This window comes from Cornus florida, unplaced genomic scaffold, assembly GCF_030987335.1.
Source record: "Cornus florida cultivar Cherokee Brave unplaced genomic scaffold, ASM3098733v1 CherokeeBrave_3.0.0_Hap2_Chr06, whole genome shotgun sequence".
Lineage (NCBI taxonomy): Eukaryota > Viridiplantae > Streptophyta > Magnoliopsida > Cornales > Cornaceae > Cornus > Cornus florida.
Genome location: NW_026775576.1, coordinates 72,182,308 through 72,205,383, shown reverse-complemented (window position 1 = coordinate 72,205,383; position 23,076 = coordinate 72,182,308). Strand labels below are relative to the sequence as shown.

General features: G+C 36.0%; 1 protein-coding gene and 1 long non-coding RNA gene across 3 annotated transcripts in view; one reads left to right on the top strand and one right to left on the bottom strand.

The window, feature by feature from the left end:
• The window catches only part of LOC132312016 (uncharacterized), an 83,847-nt gene extending 71,476 nt beyond the window's left edge, over positions 1-12,371 (bottom strand). The window contains exons 1-2 of the long non-coding RNA XR_009483160.1: positions 12,161-12,371; positions 11,192-11,727 (exon numbers count right to left, since the gene is read on the bottom strand). This is a non-coding gene — a long non-coding RNA (uncharacterized LOC132312016). The remainder of the gene's footprint in view (positions 1-11,191; positions 11,728-12,160) is intronic.
• LOC132312014 (metal tolerance protein 11) lies at positions 3,328-9,532 on the top strand. Of its 2 annotated transcripts, none has more exons than XM_059810218.1 (6): positions 3,328-3,695; positions 5,303-5,412; positions 5,564-5,809; positions 7,961-8,041; positions 8,224-8,457; positions 9,070-9,532. In XM_059810218.1, exons 1-6 carry the CDS (start codon positions 3,524-3,526, stop codon positions 9,415-9,417), a joined length of 1,191 nt encoding a protein of 396 aa, XP_059666201.1. In that variant the 5' UTR covers positions 3,328-3,523; the 3' UTR covers positions 9,418-9,532. The 2 variants fall into 2 exon arrangements, with proteins under 2 accessions (XP_059666201.1, XP_059666202.1); XM_059810219.1 differs by lacking the exon at positions 3,328-3,695 and adding an exon at positions 4,183-4,528.
• Positions 12,372-23,076: the final 10,705 nt, after the last annotated feature.

Below are 23,076 nucleotides of genomic sequence, written 5' to 3'. Positions count from 1 at the left end.
ACGAATTGATGACGAATTCAGATTTTTTTAATTCATTGAAACCGAATCAAATTAAAATTAATACATAATTCCATACATCCGGTCATCCATCCGTAATCTGAATTCCCTTCCCCATTACATATTCGACCAACTCAAATAAGAGCGTCTCATAGCCAAATAATTCTTGTATGAATGGTAATATGGTAATTGCAAGGATGAAGACGATGCTGGTGGTGGAGGTGGGTTGGTGGTGGAGGTGACGTCATGACCAACTCGACATCAAAATGCTTCTCTTATTATAATTTATCTTGTTCTTTCGTGTAGACTAAAATATGATATTATTGCACAGTATTAATTTAGTATAAAGTGAATATTAGACGTAACTATAAAACAAAAATAATAAAAAATACTTATACTTCACTACCCGCAAAATTACTTTAATGAGTGTATTTTGCATGCGGCATTAAAAAGTCATTAAACATGGATTGAATGATTAAAAAAGGAATGCATTTTAGGCCCACAAAATCCCACTAACCCCACTCAGGCCTCGTGTCTTCCATGATGTGAGATTATACTGTATTTGTCTATGTTCTCCACGCGTCTAGTACATATTGGCTAAAATAAATCCACTTAGGCCTCGTGTCTTCCATGATGTGAGATTGTACGATATTTGTCTATGTTCTCCACGCGTCTAGTACATATTGGCTAAAATAAATACACGAAGTAAATTAACTTGAGTCACACAATTTTTTTCAATAGGTGTCGCTCTCATGCTCCGAATGCGCTCCGCGCTCTCACTTAAATTCTTATTGTTTATGATTTAATTCTGCAGTTCTCACGCTCCCGCCCTTGAATTTACTTTCGTTCCCGCTCTCACTTTATGTGACTTAAGAATTAATTGAGAATTTACTATATAATCACATAAAGCTTACACATTTAATAACTCCCACAATTCATATAGCTACGGAGAGGGTCAAATATATTTATCTGAGGTATATATATATTACGGAGAGTGTCAAATAAACCCCCACAATTCATATAGCTTTAAACACACTCAGTATATCGACCAAGTCATATATTATTCCAAATTGGGGGCGGATGACAGTAGTATACAATTATATGGTGGTATTTGATACTCCATTTCGAGATTGACAGAGACAAGTGCAAAACAGGTTTAAAGGTGAAGGATAGTTTAAGAACTTGATATAATTAAACACCTAATATAAAAAGAACTTAATATAAACGCGACTCACTGAATCTAGAATATGCCTTTTCTTTTATTTTATTTTATGTCAATTTATATGAATTAGATACTTTTTGTGTTCACCCTTGTGGTGGATAAGCAAACAAAATAATTTATCATCGAATCCGATACAAAGTTTGTCATTTTAGCATAGGGGTTTAAAAGGCTTATTACATAACTGGATATTATCAAATTGGCAATGTATTACTTGTTGTGAATAGACTGGCATGCTGGGATTTAAATTGCATTATATGAAAAATGTTAAAGCATGAGATCCTCAAGCTCTGGTGCCATCTGTGACGGCCCGAAAAGGAAACAACAAGACAACAATTTAGTGCTATCAACTTGAAACAAAAAGAAAAATCATATATACAAGGTGGATATACTGGACATCACGCCGAAATAGGCACGTTGAGGTTGAGGTCGAGTCCATCAGGCGGGACATGTAAAATAACTTGTCGAAAAATTATGGATAAATTATTTTTTCTTAAATATTTTACGACAACCAAACACCAAAATTTAACTATATTATCACAATTTGTTCTTATAAGAAATTCTTTATTAAGAAATATTTGAAAATTTTCAATAAAGTTTATTACTCCTAAAATTTCTAGATCTGTTGATGGTAAAGTAGATTGTGCTTTATTAAAAGTTCTACTAGCATGACGACAAATTTGTTCTTATTCTCGAGAAGATTCTTTTATCAGTCTTTGAAGAAGTAACCCTACCCATCATTGAGCTATGCATCTGTTTGAATTATTTTGTAACTAGTTTCAAATTGGAGTTATAAAGGTTCTAATTGAGTAACTAAAGATTTAATTTTCTTAACTAATTCTATGTCTTGAATATTAAAATATTTTTGACTATTTTTTCCTAATTTAGAGTACAATGGTCCTACTAAATGTCCTAACTTTGGAATAAAATTTCAACCATAATTTAATAATCCTAAAAATACTTGTAGTAACTTAGTTTCTTCTAATGTATCAGGAAAATTTAAAATCTTTTGAACAATATGTGGTTGTAATTCTACTTTTTCGTCTTTTATGTATAAGTCTAAGAATTCAATATCTTGTTTTTCTAATATCATTTTTTTACTATTTATAACGAGTCCTTGTGTTATAAATTCGTTTAATATAATTTCAAGATGTTTTCTATGTTCCTCCTTAGTTTGTAATTTATTGTGAATTTGAAAAATATTAAAAAAAAAATATTAAATAGTTTGTTCAAGGATCTTTTAATAAGTTTATTTCATGTTCTAAGGTTTTTATGATATAATAGTAGTTGTTTTGGGTCATTATAGTAATATAATTTGTTGTGCGGTAAAAAACAAAAAGTAGAATTCATTTTATAAAAATAATTTTGTGTTCCTTTCAATTATTGAAACTTCATGACTTTGACCTCATGAACATATAATATACACCCATTAAGTCCATGTATTAATAGTTTATCAAAAAAATATATATATATGTAATATCTCACCATATTAATTATAATTGAAGACTTTAAACGTAATAAACATGGTCAAGTCTCCCCCATTAAATATACCCGATTAATTCTCTTTGTTGAGTATATATTCCTAATTAGTGTTTAGCTACCCGATATCTTTCAAAATTTTCAACTCGAATATTGCAGAAGTATTCCTTTTATTTTTGCAAGAACAATCGTGCATTGCGTCTTATTGAATAAATTAAACAATATATTCGTAATCTAAGAATTGAACGGTGTTAATATTTGATCCATCCAGAGGATTGACAACCGAACATAAGAATCGAAATAATTTGTTACTTCCCGAATTGAAATGGAGGTGGGACCCACCAGCTTAAGCAAAGGACGAGAATCATGTGGCGCATGTTATTTCAAAAATCTGATCTGATCTGACTCGGTACACCTCAGATCCCACTTGTCAATTTGCCATTCCTTTCATCATCTTCACGACGTGGATACTCCAAAGCTGATAGATACTTCCATCACCACTGTACACGTTTCACTCATCTCCACCAAGGCATCGGTGGGCCCACGACGTGGGTACCACCCTTACTCTGAACTGATCAATCAGAATTCCCGCACACACATAATAACGATAATATAAATATGTATATATTTTGTACTCTCCACTTCCACCTTTCATGGTTCGGGAAATTCCGATGCTTTATATAAACCACAACAAACTCCAGATTTTTTTGTTCCCGAAAAAGCCCTTCGTCGTTTGTTAAATTTCCATTTTGTACCACCCACGAATACTGCCTGCACTCTCTCACTTCTCTAGGGTTTTTTTTCTCTCACTGCAAAGCGAACCGGATAATGGTGGAACCGATAGTTCTCGAAGGCGATTGCGAACTCTCGGAGGAGAAACTTCTGTTGCCGGAGACCAACAATGCCGATCTCTCATGGCGTCTGAACTTCGGCGACCTCTATGTGTCGAAGCGAAAGGAGAAGCCGCCTCGTGGCTTCCATGACTGTCTTGGGGTTTTAGGTAATTTTATCATTATTTATTTTTTAATCAGTTTAATGGATTTATCTTTTTTTTTTTGTTCTTCAAGTGTTTAGCTGTGTCTAAAATAAGAAATATTCTCTGCTAGCTAGAATTGTTACTCGTTGTGGCGATGATATATATATTTTGTAAAATCACTTTGTTTATTCAAACTTTATTTGCAGTTATTATTAGATGCTGAAGTTTTTTTATGGAAATTTTAGCATTTTGATGCTTATTTTTATTTTTTAATTTTTATTTTTTCGGAAATTGATGCTTTTTTGTTGTTAGCTAGAATATATGCTTTTCTTTTCTGGTTAAATTATTCTGTGGAGCAAAGGTCTCATGTGCATCAAATTTAGGTGGTCCATTGATATGTATACATATATAAACTTATATACACAGATATATACACACACACACACACACACACACACATAAATGTGTGTACATATTATATATATATATATATATAGATATATATATGAAACAAAGGGTTTTTGTGGGTTAAGCTTGTTCTCCCACGTGCTTGATGTACTTACTATTGATTGCTTTAAAGGGATATGAAATGAAGATAAATACTTCAGAGTCAAAATATGGGTTTTCCACTGCAAGCTTAGCACAAAACATTAGCAGTTGAAGTGTTGAAGGAGGTCAGATGGAATTCTGTGGTCGTAGCTGATTGGTGGAGGGGGTACTTGGTTCATGGGGTCGTAGCTACGCATAGCTTCCATTTGGAAGTTTTTGTTGGAAACATTTTGAAAAATTAAACTCTCAAGATCATAAATTCTAAGCAGCTCTTTTGTCAATTATTCATCTTGCTGAAAGTTGAGATTGTAAGTTTGTTTCATTTGAACACATGCATACATTAAACTGCAATTTCATGCAAGTATGTGAACAGTTTCACCTTTCTGCTCTGTTTGGTTGATGACAAAAATGAGGAAAAATATCAGGTATTAAATTTGAAGCCTCGCATATTGTTGTTATCGAGTACCTACTGGACTGATAATTTCTGGTTACTGAGCCACATGATTCTACAAAGTTTAGTTAGATGGATATATATTTTTGAAGCCAAAACAAAGAATAGTTTAAAGTTTCCAATTTCTCTCTCTCTCTCTCGAATTTTCTTTTTATTTCTCATCGACAAATTGTCAGCAATTAGTCCAAGAAGAGGCATCATTTTGTATTTACAATTGTCTTTCTTTAATAATTAACGCCAAAATATTGGAGTTCAGTAAGAAAGGTTTCAAACTTTCTGGTTGCATTAGAAATGGAAACTAACTAGGTAGTTTAAAAGGTGTATACAAATAGCATGGATACATTGTGAATCCAAGAGTGCTAATCAGATGTATTGTTACTGTCTTCAATTTGGACTTTGCTTGTGCTGTTTGGTCACATTTTCAGCCTTCTAGAAAGTTCAGTAAAATGCTTTCTTCAAAATATTTAACTTTTTAAAAGTTGCCAAATGTTCTTTTGAATTCATAGAACATCAATTAGATACATTGATTTTGAGATTAAGAGAACATCAATTAGATACATTGATTTTGAGATTACAATTAATGTTTGGTGACTGCATGAATCTTATTAATTATTCTGCTCAATGGCTTCAGTTCCAGAAGATAACGTGGCTGAGTATTATCAGCAGCAGGTAGAAATGCTGGAGGGCTTCAATGAAATGGATGCCTTGGCAGAGCGTGGTTTTGTTCCTGGGATGTCAAAGGTTTTTATCCCCATCTACCACTCTTCTCTCTGTCAAAGAGAACGTGCCTTTTTTCAGCTTCTTTTTTTTTTTTTTCCCCAGAAAAAAATGAAGAAATAGAAAAAGAAAGAGAAAAGCTTTGGGCTGAAATGGTAATTGTTTTTGGTTGCAGGAAGAGAGAGAAAATTTGGCTAGAAGTGAAACAACTGCTATTAGACTATCAAATGTTGCAAACATGGTCCTTTTTGTTGCTAAAGTTTATGCATCCGCCAGGAGTGGTTCATTGGCCATTATTGCATCAACATTGGACTCACTTCTTGATCTTCTGTCGGGCTGTATCTTGTGGTTTACTGCATTCTCCATGCAGACACCAAACCCATATCAATATCCTATTGGAAAGAAGCGTATGCAGCCATTGGTAAGTCTGCCTGCATCTGTCACTTTAGTAGTCAGTTGCATGTATCCAATTTGTAATTGATGCTTTTTTCCAAAAAAGAAAATTCAGTTATAATTGTCCCATATAGTCCTTGTCTTTGTCTTATAGGATTTTTATTTATTTTTTCATGCTACTATGTTCAAACGACAAGTGGTCCTAGGTTAGTACAGTGTTCTTGTTATTCCTTATTTATTTATTTTATTCATGTTACTATGTTCAAATGACAAGTGGTCCTAGGTTAGTACAGTGTTCTTGTCTCTGCGCATTTATTCCTTAAATCTTTGCGGATGGATCTTCATTAGTCAGTCAAGGACCAGCCATCCAAGCCTGCTCCTATTTACTTACCTGATCCGTTTTAACCAAACTCTGAACGGAATTATTTAGAGACGCTTATATTTAGACCTGCATTTTCCCCTGTTCCCCTTGGGAGATAAGTGTTTGGACAGAAGTGAGAGACTGGTCCTGCAGCTGTTCGTAATCTAACTTCTTAACCTGTTATGGATTTTAAATGCATTTTGACTGAATGATTCAAGATTATGGGTAATGGTTAAAGAGGATTGAGAAAATAAATTGCACAAGCTAATGCACTATATCGTAACTGCATATATCACAAGACATAATGTGTCTGTAAAGGCTGAACATTCATGATGATAGATTCTTTGATTTTTTTTTTTTATGATCTATTTATTTTTGTATATGACTGGGGAAATGAAAGAAAATTTGCGAGAGATATGCTAAAGCATGTCATATACATTGGCGCTTCACACATTCAGTTGCTTTTCTCATTGAATGTTAGAACTATATATTATTCCATTATTTTTGTATTTTGCCTCATTTACTTTGATGCCTTAAACATGGTAGTCGTTTCTGATGCATTTAGCCTGGCCATGGGTAATTGCATGGCTTAATTTGTTAGTTGTTTCACCTTGTGATGTAACAAGCACATGTTAGCCTTAAATGTATTTTGTGGGTGAGCTGCACGTCTTAGGTGTGTGAGGCAGCATAACACTGAATGGATGTGATTTTAGTCATGTCGATGGATGTTTGGTTACTGGTTAGAGGTTTACTTGCATACAGTACTGATATAATTGGTACTGTGGATATTGTGAGGATTTCTTCTGAGATCCACATCAATTATCTGTCAGATATGGGACTCACAGGAGGCCTTACCTAGCTATTTCAGGGAGATATCATGGTCAAGTAAAACAGCTTGAATCCTATCACGAGAAAAGTAATATTACTCAAATGATTTCCCCTCTCTCTTCTCTCTAATTTATTTTTGTTAAGGGAAATCAATTGATTTTAAGATCAAAGTGCTGTTCTATGGTTCCAAATTACCTAAGCTGAACACCTTTTTAGCAGCTTTAATGAAGTTGAATGTACTTCTACTTACTGTTGCCCTTACTGCCTTTCCAACCCGCATGGACCAATAAAAATCCAGTAATTTTTGAACTGATCTATCAAAAAAACTGTTTCAATCAAGCATACATTTTATTTTATCAAAATTGATGCTAGATTTTTGCAAAAAACACTAGCAAGGCTACCCGTATATAAGCATAATGGGGATTATTCATAACAACTTTGTTTTCGATGGATCTGAGTTTTGTTGTAGATCGACATGCTGAAGGTAACCTTTCTTAATTTGGTATACTGAAGTTGGAGTCCAATTCCTTTGCTTCCATTTCTTTCCTTTGAGATACAATATCTGTTTTTCCCCCACATGTTATTGCCACGAGACACTCTTTGTTTAATTTTGTTTGATTTAAACTCTACTACTATAAGAACTGCTCCTGTTTCTGATTTCCTATGATTCATTGTTCTTTATGCGATTTTCTGCTTCATTGCATAGTTGATACTAGTTCTCTGGCATAGATTTCCCTCTGGCAAAATCTTCATGGTTAACAGGCAGGACAGGGATAACAAATAAATTTCTTTTTGAATAATGTCTTACTCAAATTGCGAATTCTACTGTTTATACATGATATTTTGTTGGCAATGGCATATGGTTCTGCTGCAAATAAGGCGTAGTGAGTCCATTAAATATTAAAAAATATCTGGTGCAATGCTGAATAGTGTATACAAACCCTATATTGCCTTTGAAACTCAAGTCCTGCATTACACAATTATGTGCAGGGAATTCTCGTTTTTGCCTCTGTCATGGCAACTCTGGGACTGCAGATAATTTTGGAGTCAATACGCACACTAATATCTGATGTAAGTGGACATTTCATTTCAAACTTTTCATGCTAAAGTTCCATTTCCACTGTCGATATTCACATTTTTCTGTTGCGATGCTGGTGTACTGATGGTGATTGTTGAAAATATTAACCATTGCCACGTTCATTCTTTATATTCTTGTGGTCATAATCAAAATAAGCTACTATTACTTATCCCAGGATGCCGAGTTTAACTTGACCAAGAAACAAGAGCAATGGGTTGTTGGTATAATGCTCTCCGTGACATTGGTAAAACTCGTTCTGGCTGTGTATTGTGGCTCTTTTACCAACGAGATTGTCAAAGCTTATGCCCAGGATCACTTTTTTGATGTTATCACCAACACCATTGGCCTCATCGCTGTGCTTCTTGCTAAATATCTCCATGATTGGATGGACCCTGTTGGAGCAATTATTGTGAGTGAAAATTATCTCTATCCTCCTCTTCATTACTTATCTTTCCTTTTGTTTTGTCTAATAAAAAAAGAAATTTATTTCCCTAGAGGAACTAATATTCTTATACTCTCCATAGACATAGTTCTGAATGTTCCATGACATTCTAGAATTTCCATTGAAAATTTATGGCTCTTATGTACAAAGGTGCACTGGTGTGTTGGACACTTGAAAAGTGTGGGGGATTTAAATTCCCTTCTATTGAAGCCCAATCACAACTTTTATGCCGTTAAAACTTAAATTATCGCGAGTTTGTACCTGTCAAAAGAAAAAACAAATAGGATATTTGTATGTTTGTAATAACCTCGCATGTAGCTCTTTTCTGTAGTGATCACTAAGCAATAATCAGACACTGGATCTTTTTCTTTTTTGATATAAAATAATTTGTGCAGTTGCATGGTTAAAATCGTCATTTGCAAAATGTAATTTGCACAGAGAATTTTGAGAGTTGAGGACCATTATATAAACGTTGGTAGTTTTTGTACAAATCTTGGTTGTAGAAGACAGCTTTCCTCGTCCTCCTTAATTTTTTAACATTAACATCTATTTACACATGAAAGCTTCTACACACTGCAGCTGGCCTTGTACACCATCCGCACGTGGTCGTTAACAGTGTTGGAGAATGTGAACTCCCTTGTCGGAAGATCAGCTGCGCCAGAGTACTTGCAGAAGCTCACATACCTCTGTTGGAACCACCACAAGGCCATAAAGAACATTGACACTGTCCGGGCTTACACCTTTGGGTCTCACTACTTCGTTGAGGTTGACATAGTCCTGCCAACTGACATGCCCTTGCAAGAGGCTCACGACATAGGGGAATCCTTGCAGGAGAAGCTTGAGCTCCTACCAGAGATTGAGCGTGCCTTCGTGCATCTTGATTATGAGTACGGTCACAAACCCGAACATGCACAGGCACGTCTTTAGTTGAAAGACATTGTAAAGTTTTTACTGAGACAGCTATATCGTTTGTTCCCACTAACCAACTTCAAGTTCCTGCTTACTTTGTTGAGAATTAATGAATATTGACATTTGCTTCTAACTGGCCAATGTAGCGTGCAAAATGGTACGGTTGTCCTTTCAACTGTGCTCAAATACATTATGGGGTTTCAAGCTTTGCAGCCGAAAATATTATGTCGTCGTGTCACGGTTAGGAGTGACAAATTATGACACGATCCGTCAACACGACTCGAATACGACACGAGATAAACGGGTTTGAGTTGATTTTAAATGAGTTCGGGTCATAAACGGATTAACACGATTAACCTGTTTATTTAATCATGTCGAGTTAGGATTGAGGGGGTTCAACACGTGTAATCCGTTTAACTCAAAATGTCATAATTATGAGTACGACATATATAATATGTTACCTGTTTAAAACTCAATTATTATGAATACTTAAGTCGTTTTAACATAAATCTTGACTACGCTTTATGATTTTTCTTCTTATTTTGAATATTAGGGTTAATTGTGACTAATTTTTTTTCTTCTAGTTTTTATTATTTGATTGAATATTAAATGTCTCATTTTGAAATGTTAGTCATTAAACGGGTTAATCCATTTAATAAACAGGTCGGGTTAGCGTTGAGGGTTTCTAATACGATTATTAAATAGGTCGGGTTTGGATTTACCTATTTAATAGAATATCTTTACATCGATATGACACGATTATGACACACGAACACAAATTATCATCCTAAATTCACAAGTGTTGGTGTTTTTCACCCAAGTCTGGAATTGGAACTAGGATGCTCCATAAGAAGACTATTAAATTCTCATCATGCTTGGATTATTATTTTTAGGGTCATAAGCATATAGGATATATAACCCTCTATATATTTTCAAAATGCCCTAACATTTATTTTTGGGGTGAAAAAGGATCTCCTGGTCGTTAATAAAGTGATGAAAATACTAAAATGCCCTTCTTGAATTAAAATAAAAAATAGTAAAAAAAATTCCATTTATTGTAAAATGACCATAATGGCCTTGAGAGAGAGGGAGTTAGGAGGGGATGAGATTATTATAGAAAGTGGGTAATGGCATTTTCGGGACTTCAAAAGGGCATTTTGGGTATTTAGAACCATTAATTAGTCATGTGCCACGCACAAGGCTTTATAACGTAACCGTTCATTTTAGAGAAGCCCTTATTTGTAACATTTTTAATTTTTAATTGACTTATATACACAAACTAAAAGATTGGGGTGTTATTTACACAAAATAAAATAAAATTTAGGAGTGTTTGGTATACTTAACCTTTATCATCATCATCATCATCATCATCATTGCATTGCTAGACCTATTTCTCAAGCCCATTAATTTTTAATTTTTTTATCACTTTAAACTCAAGTGTGGTTCGAAAATAAAAAAAAAACTCAAGTGTGGTTCCATCCGCTTACATTAAAAGGATAAAAATTCCTTTGGCTATTCCAGTGATATGACACAAAATTACTTTTATTAGTTTTCCCTTTTCAAGTCTCTTTGTAAAAAGATTTGGTTCATTGTCTTACACATTACTAGGTAGTGTTTGAAAACTCGTGCCTTAATTTTGAAAGGAGATATCACCTAAATATTTTAAAAAATTCAAAAATATTAATATTTTAATTACTACTTAAAATTTTCTATACTTAATTATCAGATTTATGATTTTATATATGTATGTATATAGTATTGTTCACGGAAAGCAAGAGAATTGCCACACCACAAAAAAAAAAAAAAAAAAAACAGGGGTTAACTTCAGTTACACTCCCCATCTCCGGTCAGACATTGTTGGCTGTCAAAAATAAATAAATAAATATAATGACTAATTTACCCTTTTGTCGTTTTCGTATATACCCTTGACCAAACAATCAATCTCTTGAACCAAACATGTTTTATAACTCTCTGTTAGCTTTATCTCTTGAACCAAACAGTCAATCTCTCTCATCCCTCATATCTCAGTAGCAAAGTTAGGGTTACAAAAAACTAGGTTTGGCTCGCCGGAAAACTTGTTGTCGACGAGCACTTCCATTACAACCGTATCCTTGCGTCACCGGTGTGGTTCATCTTCGCTTGTCGAGTTGTAACGGCTGAGACAATCCATCATTAAAGAACACATTTGAGCCCTCTTGAGCCATTGCGCCGAACCCAGTTGCCTTCCAGAAACCAGATCCAGTGACTCTATTTGGTCTTATGCTGTTCCTATATTTTCTGCCTCTTTTGCATAAGAAATACCACTCATTTTCTTCGCTCGACTACCTTCTGCATTTTTTACAAACTAGTTTAGCACAAATCCATCAATATATATATATATAAAGAGGGGGTTCACTGATATATAGCGAATAACAGTCCATCTTTACTTTTTATGACTGATGTGGTGCAATGCTAATCAAAGAAATGGTGTCCTAAAGTAGAAGATCGATTTACTTATTTCTTACAAAGAAATGGAAAACAAAAAAGATAATTTTTGTTTTTCCTTTTTATTTATTTATTTATTGTGTTTCTTGTATAACAAAAAAAAAATTATGATTACACTTTTTTGGCTAGATGATCTGATAATATAATTAATTATAACTGTTGATATATATATATATATATATATATATATATATATATATATATATATATATATAAGCAAGACATTAAAGTTGATTGTGTATGAAGTATCGGCAGCTCACCGCCGTTCCTCACCGACCTTATCTCCGCGTGGGTGTGTTCATCATTGCCGAGCAGAGCCTTACTCGCTGTTGCGGCCACTTCATCGCCGATCTACTGCTTGTATATTCTTCATCAACGACGTCTTCGATCCGCCGTCGATCAAAATCCTTGAGGGGAGAAGAACTTACCTTGGACTGGAGTGGCGAATCTATTGCGACTTGGCTTTGGAGAGAGCGGCCTGGAGAAAGGCGATGAGGGTTCGAGAGAGAGTTTATAAAGAGAAATGGGTTTGCAGAGAGAAAAAGTTGTTGAATAATAAACTTGATTTTAATATTTTAGTATTTAGTATTTTCAAGTATTTTTATATCCATGATGCATGTGTGAATTTATCATATATGTTAGTGGGTGGTAAATTGTCTTAGTGGGAGTTAAGGTTATGTAAAATCAAGAATCATGAGAGTTGAACCTAGTAAATACTATGTTAGTGGGAGTTATTGTAATACCCCTAATTTTAAAAAGGATAGTCCTGGTATTTAGTTAATTGTTTAATTACGTTTTAATTTATTTAATTGTGAATTTGTTGATTTAATTGTGAATTGTTGTGAATTATTTGTTGTGAATTATTTAATGACTTGTTTATTTAATTGTTTTGTTTGAATTGATTTATTTAATTGGTTAATTATTTTAGTTAATTGTTATTTGATTAGTTTTTTTTTTTTTTTGGTTGTTAATTAATTAATTATTAAATTGTGTTTTATTTTCTGTCATTACGTTAATTGGATGTTTATTCTTTCCGGGGTATAATTGTGTGGGTAAGGTGAATAGTTAATTGAAATTTAGGGTTTGGTTTTAATTTTCTTTCACGTTATAGCCGACTTAGTATAAGATTAATTATATTGTCGGTTGTATAATTTTCTTCCAATTAGAATTAGGGTTTAGGTTTTACTTAAGCCTATAAATATAGCATTAGACGACTACTTAGGGTTTAGAGATCAAAAACCCTATTCACAACATAAAGAGAACAGAGAGAAGCATAGAGGAGTCTGGGAGAGAACAGAGAGGGAAAACCAAAGGATCACCGGAAAAGCTTAGGAGAAGACGTTGAGATTTTTGAATCGAATCTCACAGGCAAGTTTTATAACTAACTCTATCCCTTTGACTTGTGTTCTTTGCATCTCTAACTCAATTCCAGGAACAGATAAAGGTTTAAAATCAATCTGGTTCGCATGCTTGCATTGTTTAATAAACATATGTTCATGAATTGTTTAATTGTTCGTTTTACAGTTTTGGTTGTTTACAGTTTTGTTTTACATAATTCATGATTTAAAGGATGTCAATTAATGGATTAAGAATTTTATTAGTTCTAAAACATCTTAGGAAATCTTAAAATTAATCTGGAGCGCAGGGTTAGATACTTGAACAGAATGTGTTCTTGTATGGGTTTTAGTCCACTTAGAAACTGTTTTGCGTAATTATTGTTCCATATGGTTTCGAATAATAAGTAATGAATTTAATCAACTTTGGAACTCCCTAGGACTTAGTTTTAATCAGTAATAAACTTGGTTGGAGGAACACAGTTGCCGAACACCGCCGGAATTACAGAAGAAGATGCACAGGGGAAGAGCTTGATCTAATTTGAGTAGAGCAGGCTCAACAAAAGGGTAGAGAAGGCTTTACCTTAGGTAGAGCCGGCTCTTGGGATTCTAGAGGCGGCTCCACCTTGTGTGGAGCCTGCTCCTCCAATTTTTGTGATTTTTCGCCTTTTCAGTGATAGTTTTGGCTACGGGTTTCAGAATTTGGTGTTTTCAGATGCAATTAGGAGCTACACAGGGATTTTTCAGTAGCATCTAAGTCTTATAAAAAAATTCTGAGGGTGTGATATTATATAGTAAATCACAAGGAAATGGGTAGATTAAACCGTTAGGGTTTTAAGGGAACTTATGGATTGTTTTTGGAGGTAGAGGATTTCAAGTGCATAGCCTAATGGGTTGCTATTTATCTGTGAATGGACATATTGTTTAATCATGTTTCTGTAATTCAAATTAAGCATATTAGATTACAGAATGATTATATATTTATAATGGACAAATTGTCGTATACATATGTTAAAATGTATTCTCAATTCTTGGATAATTAAGAAGTGTGTAAGTTAAGCATGTTCGATTATATATTTTGACTCTGCTTAATATGGATTAGTTGGTATTTACATTCAATATTTTGTATTATCAACTTACTGGATGATGTGGATTGGTTTAAGTGAGCATATTAATTCTAATATTGATATTAGTATGTAGATAGGGGAAAAGATGGATTACACTTGTGCCCTACGTTTCTAAACTATTAAAAGAATCATGTACTGTTCGTGTATGACAAGCATGCTATTTATACATTCTTGCTGTACTTGTTATGGATGTGTTGATATTGATATTTATAATGTCATCTGTTTTATCAACAATTGGATGGATGGTGTTAGACTGTTTATGGATTTGTTGATATTGTAATGCTTACTGTCTTTTATATTATCAACATTGGATGGATGGATTGTATGCTCCGGTATGGGACGGTGTCATACTAGGGGGATTAGCTCAAAAATGCTAAGTCCTATCTACTCTGGATTAAGGGATGGATTAACTACAAAAGTTAAGTCCTACCTATATTTTGTGTCAGATCACTAAATAGTTGAGTGACACTTTTGGTTTGGAACGGATTTTAAATATATTTTTATGGTGCCACGATATGAGCCTGAGTCTCAGAGTCATTGGCTAGGGAGCGTATATGCATTGGGATGCATAGCTGGCTATGATGGTTGGATGTGTACCCTACTAGGTTTAGGTAGTCATGCCCACCTCAGGTGTGTTTAGTATGGTGCCTACTAGTCAGGTTGAGACGGGCCTGTAGTCCAGTGAGAGTCTTGTAGTGTGATTATATATATATGTATCTACGGACTATTTAGTTATTGTTGGATTGGTTAGGATGTACATGCGTATCGGGTCTCTGTTTGGGTAGTAGTAGCATAGAACTTGCTAGTGGGCCTGACCCACTTATCATTTTTCAGGTATTGGACGTTTGAGGTCTTAGGGTTTGTTCGAGCTGAGCAGAGACGATCATCCATTCTACCGACGACGTAGGACTTCTTTTCAGATGTTAGTTTTGGCCTTTTATCTTAAGTTATTTTTTTCGTTCGGTTTGGGTTTTTAATAGGGGTCCACTAGAGATGGATTCCTGAGTTATAAACTTATGAAGTTTGGATTATCAGAGTTTAAATATTTATGTTTGGGGATTTTTTTTTTTAATTTAGTATTCCTTCAACTTTTTATTGTTATTTTTTAAATTCATTTTGTATTCTGTGTTCGGTTAAATATTAATTGTTTGATATTCCTCGAATCTGTACTCGGACTTGATCACTCGTGGCTCTAGAATCGAGGGGTATCATAGTTATGCCTATTGAAGATTATGTTAGTGGTAGAAATGAGAGTTATGGGCATTTATATGTAATCCATAGATATGTGATTTCAAAACCTATATAATCATGTACTCTAGCAATTTTATTAAGAGATAAGTGAAATAATATATTTCTTCCTCCATTTCTCTTTCAAATTATATAGAGTTGCATTTGTTTGTATAGCCCACTCTTTCTAACCAAGTGGTATCAGAGCAAAGTTAGAAAGTGGTATTATAGAAATAGCCAACAAAGTGGTATCAGAGCCAGGTTCAGGTTTCATGTTCAGAGCCTAGACTATTATGAAGGCCTGACGAAGTTGATCCTAGAAGGTTTAACATTTTAAGAAAAACATGTTTCTCCTTGATGATGATGAAGGGGAGAAAATGTATTTTCTTAATGAGAAGATGATGTTCTCTAATTACAAGAGAATGAGAATCATCATGACTTCATACCTCAAAGCATGTGATTTGTGGGATGTTATTGAAGAAGAGTCAAAGAAAGGCATGTCCAATACGATTCGTGTGAATAAAGAAGAGAAGACATTGGTAGTATTGCAAAAGGCAATACATCAAGAAATTTGGAAGTATTTTGGAAAGTCCAAAACTCTAAGTTGTGTTTGGAAGATGCTCGAGACCATCGTTTCCAATTATAGTGGTGAATCACTACCTATAGAGTATTGGGTACAATGCTTTGAGGATGATAAGTTTATGAAAAATGATTATGAAAGTCTTGATGACAAAGTTGTGGAGAATGAAGAGATGTATCATGCAAATGAAGTTGAAGATTTTGGAGATTCACAAGTTGAAGGAGAATTTGAAATAGTGAATGAGGAAAAGGTAAGAAAAGTGTTAAAGAAGAGATTGAAAAAGTGAAGGAGAATGAAGTGAAAATAGAAGATTTAGAATAAGAAAGTGCTAAAGAAGAGGTAAAGGTTCAAGTTGGTGAGTTAACATTTTAATGTATGGTTACAAATTCCACCTTGAAAAAAGTTATATTTGGCTTATTTGATGAAATTATTATTTCTTCATATTCATCAAATAATGCTTATTTTGTGGAAAATGGTGAACTTCTCTTAAAGAAAATTGTTCCAATTAATTATAAGATTGAAACTAAAGGCGAGAAGAATTTTTTGAATTATTTTTTACAAGATAGTTCGGAGAATTTGGTAACTGACACAGGTTGGTTGAATATGGAGTTATTTTTTATTCCAAAGAAGAAACACAGAAGAAGTTTAAGAAGTTTCAAGAATTCAAGAAGAGAGAAAACGAATGGTGCGTGTAATACCCCTAATTTTTAAAGGATAGTCCTGGTATTATTTTATTTGTTTAATTGCATTTTATTTTATTTTATTGATTATTTGTTTGTTGGATTGTTTGAATTAATTATGATTTTATTTAATTGTTATTTTAATTGGTTTTGGTTTTATTTGAATTGATTAATTGAGTATTTTCATTTTTATTTTAATGGGTTGTTTTAAATTGACTTAATTTATTTTACTTAACTTAATTGGTTTAATTTAAATGTTTAATTAATTCACGGTGTAATTATTTTATTTATCTAAATTTAGGGTTTTAGGATTTAACGTTGGCCGACTTATAGTTAGAGTTGGAGTAGGGTTTGGTAAATTGAAGCCTATATCTATATTAGCTTATTGGGGTTAGGGTTTTAGAAAAACAAGACACAAGTTACGTCTGTATCACCAGGGACTGCTAAGAAACAGAGAGTGAGAGAGGGGGCGTAGCAAAGCAGAGCACAGGAAAATTTAGAGACGTGGAATAAGTGAAAAGGCAAGTTTCTGATTTTCTCTTTCCCAGGAGTTTGTGTTCTGTGCATGCTTAGTTATACTCCAGGAATTAAAGTAAGACTTAATGACATCGTTTTACATATTGGAACAGTTTTTTAAACATCATTGAGTATAATCTGTTTTCATAGTTTTACATGTTCAACTTAAAATCTGATTGTCGATGCTTTACAAATTGAGATTTAAATTCCGTTTTTGTTTGTATAACTCTATTTTGTGGTTACTCTGGTATCTTAAAACCTAAAATTAAACATGTTAAATAAGTTTCTAGCATCATTGAATTAAAACTGGTTTTCAGTCGATTACAAGTTCAGTCTTTTATGTGGTTGTCGTTGTTTCAAACTTTGATCTGTTAATTAACTAAAAGAGGTATGAATCTGTCTTGTGATTAATTTGGGATAAGGATAGGACTTTAAAGTCTGTAATAAAACTATTTTTAAAGACTGAAACTGCCGGAGTCGAAGATAACAGATGCAGATCAAGCCAGGGCTTTTAGGGGTGAGAGCAGGCTCCAAAAATGGAGGGAGCCTGCTCCCAAAACACTAGAGCCAGCTCTCTAGGGGTGAGAGACAGCTCCTACCCATCTAGAGCCAGCTCCCAAGGAAGGGGAGCCGGCTCTCTTAGTTTGGAGAAGGCTCTGTGAAACTCAGAGCCTTCTCTTTCTCTAAATACTGCGTATATTGAGTTTTAGGGGTCTGTTTGGCTGAGACTGAGGGTTCTATAATTTTTTAAAGGCTACTGGCTGAGTTAATATATTGTGTAAGACATATAAAATAACTGAGAAGCATGCTTACATTCAGGAATTGAGGGCATAATTAACATAAGTCTGAGCAAGGGTTTGTATGTGGATTTTTAAGCAACTGACTTTTAATTGCAAAATGTTTTGCAACTTGGTTTTTTTGCATGTTCTTAGGTATTTAAATCATGTTTTGTAGCTCTGTTATAAGCATGTTGTTATTCAATAATGTGTATGCTTAGTTGGAATAAATTGATGCTTAAACCTGTACATAGATGCACCAGTTAAGGTTCTGTTTGGAGAGGTAAAATGTATAAACCTGTTTTATCAATTTAATGAACTAAAATCTGGAGTCTGAATTTTTCAGTGGAGGTATGGTTTAGTTATACACATGTTAAACTATACTTATGCTTGTTTTGGAATGCGGTTGATAGTTAATTCTACTATTTTTGTCAACTATGTTAACTGGAGGATAGTATGCACCGGTATGGGACGGTGGCATACTAGGTATGGACTTAGTTCAGATACTAAGCCTACCTAAACTGGATTGAGGTTCGGATTAACAATAAAAGTAAGTCCGACTTCTATTAGTGTTAGGACAGTAAATAACTAAATGACATACTTGGATTTCAGGGATGAATTGTTATACAGATATCGAGCCACTATATCAGATGGATGATATCTTGTATCAGGAGGACACGGACTTTATATATTTATGTTATGATGTCATGGTATGAGCTTGAGTCTCATGACTACGATTAGGGTGCGTATATCGCCTAAGATGGATAGTTGGACAGAGGTGTTGTTCCCTGGTAGGTCTAGGTACACATGACCACGTAATGTGCGATTTGCATGGTATCTCTACTCAGGCTGAGACAGACCTATTGGACTAGTGAGCGTCCTATAATGCGTAATATATACATGTATGAACTACTCTAGATATTGTTGAGTCTATCTAAGATGTATCTGTGTATCGAATTCCTGTTTGGATTGTAGTAGATCAGGACTTGCATGTGGGCCTGACCCACTCTTTTATTTTTTTTTTAGGTGTTCGTCAGTTCCAAGGTTAGAGCTTGGACGTGCAGAGCAGCTACGGATATTCATTCCTCCGACTATGTAGGAATCTTCTTTATGTTAGCTTTAGACTTTATTTCTGTTATTTCAGTTTCGGTTTGAGAATCTTTAATAAGGGGTTCAATGGTTGGATTCCCAAGTTGTAAACCTATGGAGTTTGGATTTAGCAGTTTTCAATAATTATATTATTTAAAGGATTTTCAATTAGCATTCTTTCAGCTTAATATTATTATCATTTATTTCATCTTGTATTTTGTGTTCGGTTACATATTAATTGTTTGATATCCCTCGGGTTTGGGCCTGGGCCTGATCAACCCGTGTCTCGGATCCGAGGGATATCACAGTTGGTATTAGAGCACTCTAGGTTCAAATGTCTCTAGGATTCTATCGTATAAGACTTTCGCGTAGCGGTATCTATTGTTTAGAGCTTAAGTTTAGGATTCTTTGTAAACTTTACGGTTCGGTTTAATCATACTGATGTCTGTCTGTCTGTGTTGACAGAATGGCTAACACAAGAACCAGACGAAACAATCGGCAATGAAGGGAAGCGGCCCGTAGGCAGCGTCAGGAGGATGAAGGTCAGTTCTATGAGGAGCAGGAGGAAGTTCAGCAGACTCGGGATCAGGGAGGAGATCTAGAGTTTTCTCCTCACCTCAATGACCTTATTGCTCGGGCTATAGAAGCAGTGGTAACGGCTGCTTTTCGGAATCAGCCTCAGGTACAGCCGGCACCGTTACCAGCACTGGTTGTTCAGACTGATACTTGGGAGAAGGCAAGGAGTTCTTTCACAAAGGGGAGCCCACCTGAGTTCACAAGCTCCACCGATGCGAGAGTAGCTCACCAGTGGAAACAGGGCATCGAGCGACATCTTCACTTGGTTCAGTGCATAGAGGTTCAGAAGAAGATGCTTGCTACTTTCAAGCTAGTTGGGGATGCACTGCAGTGGTGGGAGTCAGTTACCACCATAGAGGAGAGGGTGACTTTGACTTATGAGGAGTTTAGTGCACGTTTTGAAGAAAAGTATTTTCCTTATGCAGTCAAGGCAGCCATGAAGACTGAGTTTCTCAATCTGCAACAGAAAAACATGATAGTGGCAGAGTATGAGCAGCAGTTTACACGATTGTCTCTCTTTGCACGTGAGGAGGTGGATATAGAGGAGAAAAAACGCAACAGTTTTGTCATGGGACTGATGTGGTCTATCAAGAGAGCTATTACAGGTCGTCCAGCCTATACTACCTATGCTCAGGTGGTAGACGCCGCTCTACAACAGTATTAGTTGACCGTGGACATCAGATAGGCCAAGGGTGAGAAGCGGGGTGACAGAGACTCTACTAACCAGTCAGCTGAGAAAGGGAATGGGAATGGACACTGACAGAACGACAAGGGTAAGTTCCAGGGATAGCAGCCTTGGAAGAAGCACAAGGGTGGTCCGGATGCTTCCAAGGATGTGGCATCTATTCAGCGTCAGCAGAATGGGGGACCACAGGTAGGACAGGGTCAGCCACGGGCTAACCGACAGAGGATGTCATTTGGTACTTTCCAGGGTAGCTGCTATACTTGTGGAGAGTATGGTCACACTTCTAGGCAGTGTCCTACAGTTAGACAGGGATAGGGACAAAGACAGGGGCAGGGACAGCATGTGCAGCAGGGGCAGAGGGCGCCAGTGCCTCTACCAGCTCCACAGGTTCCTCGGATTCAGGGACAGACTTATCCGGCTTTACCGGCACTGTCGCAGACTCAGGGACAAGCACCGTAGCAGTTACATTATGGCAGGGTGTATAACCCTAAGCCACAGGATATGCAGACACCTCAGGCTGTTGAGGGTAAGTTTCCTATTCATGGTTTTCATGGACGTGTTTTGTTTGATACGGGTGCTACACACTCATTTGTAGCTAGGACTTTTGTTGTTTTATCTGGGATGAGGACGAGGATATGCGCTAGACCTTAGGGTATTTCTACACCATTGGGTGATACAGCTATTATACATGAGAGTGATGGGCCTGTGACACTAGATATTGGCAGACTCAGATTTCTAGCCAACCTATTGGTCCTGGACATGCACACTTATGATGTAATACTTGGGATGGATTGGTTGTCTCATTACCATGCCCAAGTTGATTATTTTGATAGATCTATTATATTTACCATACTTGGTCAGGATATGTATGTCGTAGCTATGCCACGTTCTAGCGGGGTTATTAGCACCTATTTGGTCCATGTGGAGGAGGAAACGGAGGAGGGGACTATTGTATCATTGGATAACATACCGATTGTACAGGATTTCCTAGATGTATTTCAGGAGATTCCAGGGTTGCCACCTAGTCGCGAGATCGACTTTGTTATTGACTTGGCTTCAGGCCCTACGCCTATTGCTAGAGCACCGTATAGGATGGCGCCAGTGGAGATGAGAGAGCTGAGGGATCAGATTCAGCAGTTACTCAGCCAGGGTTTTATTCGTAGGAGTACGTCACCCTGGGGAGCACCGGTTCTATTTGTGAAGAAGAAGGATGGTTCGCTTCGCCTGTGTATAGATTACAGAGAGTTGAACAAGGTTACTATTCGTAACAAGTACCCTCTACCCAGGATCGATGATTTGTTTGATCAGTTACGGGGAGCCACATATTTCTCCAAGATTGATCTGCATTATGGGTATCATCAACTGAGGGTTAGGGAGCAGGATGTTCCTAAGATAACATTTCTCACGAGCTATGGTTCTTATGAGTTTCGTTTCATGCCGTTTGAGATGACTAATGCACCTGCAGTGTTCATGGATTTAATGAATAGAGTCTTTTGGGCTTATTTGGATCAGTTTGTCATTGTCTTTATTGATGATATCTTGATCTATTCTAGGTCTGAGGACGACCATGCTAGACATCTTCGAATAATCTTGCAAACGCTTCGTGAGCACCAGTTATATGCCAAGTTCGAGAAGTGTGAATTTTGGCAGCGGGAAGTGAAGTTTCTGGGTCAGGTGGTGTCAGAAAGGGGGATAGCGGTTGATCCAGCCAAGGTTTCAGCTGTGGTAGAATGGGGACAACCTCCTTCACCTACTGAGATTCGGAGTTTTTTCGGTTTGGCAGGATATTATCGTCGGTTCATCCAGGGGTTCTCCAAGATAGCAGGACCACTCACTCATCTAACCAAGAAGGGTGTACAGTTTGTGTGGGATGAATACTGTCAGCGAGCTTTTGATGAGCTAAAAATGAAGTTGACTTCTGCACCGGTTCTGGCTACTCCACAGAGCGGGATAGAGTATCTTGTCTGCACGGATGCTTCGTTGCAGGGTCTTGGATGTGTTTTAATGCAGGAGGAGCGACCGATTTCTTTTGGATCTCGGAAGCTTAAGCCCCATGAGCTTAATTATCCAATGCATGATTTGGAGTTGGCAGCTGTGGTCTTTGCTTTACGTATTTGGAGGCATTATCTGTTGGGTGAGTCCTTCAGGTTATTTAGTGATCACAAGAGTCTGCAGTATTTGTTCACTCAGCGGGAGCTGAATATGAGACAACGCAGATGGTTGGAGTTTATGAAAGACTATCACTTCTCGATACAGTATCACCCAGGGAAAATGAATGTGGTAGCAGATGCACTCAGTCGCTGACCTGTTGGTAGTCTTTATGCTCTATTCACTACTGAGTAGAATGCTTTGAAGAATGTAGATGAGTTGTCGGACGCTTTTATGGCTTGCATGGTAGTTACACCTTCTATCATTCGCAAGCCCAACTCACTGATCAGCAGTGCATTGACAAGGTTGCAGAAATAGCTTCCAGAGAGGTTCCATTCTACTATGTTGGGGCTGATGGCGGTTTGAGGTACAAGGGACAGTTAGTGGTACCTTCTGCTGATGATTTGAGGAAGGATGTGATGACTGAGACTCACCACTCTAAGTTTTCTGTTCAT

Excerpts from the sequence above, each read along its gene's own strand:
- LOC132312014 (XM_059810218.1), top strand. The coding sequence starts at position 3,524 with ATGGTGGAACCGATAGTTCTCGAAGGCGATTGCGAACTCTCGGAGGAG. Across the intron at positions 3,696-5,302 it reads TGACTGTCTTGGGGTTTTAG|TTCCAGAAGATAACGTGGCT; the intron begins GTAATTTTATCA and ends CAATGGCTTCAG. Across the intron at positions 5,413-5,563 it reads TTGTTCCTGGGATGTCAAAG|GAAGAGAGAGAAAATTTGGC; the intron begins GTTTTTATCCCC and ends TTTTGGTTGCAG.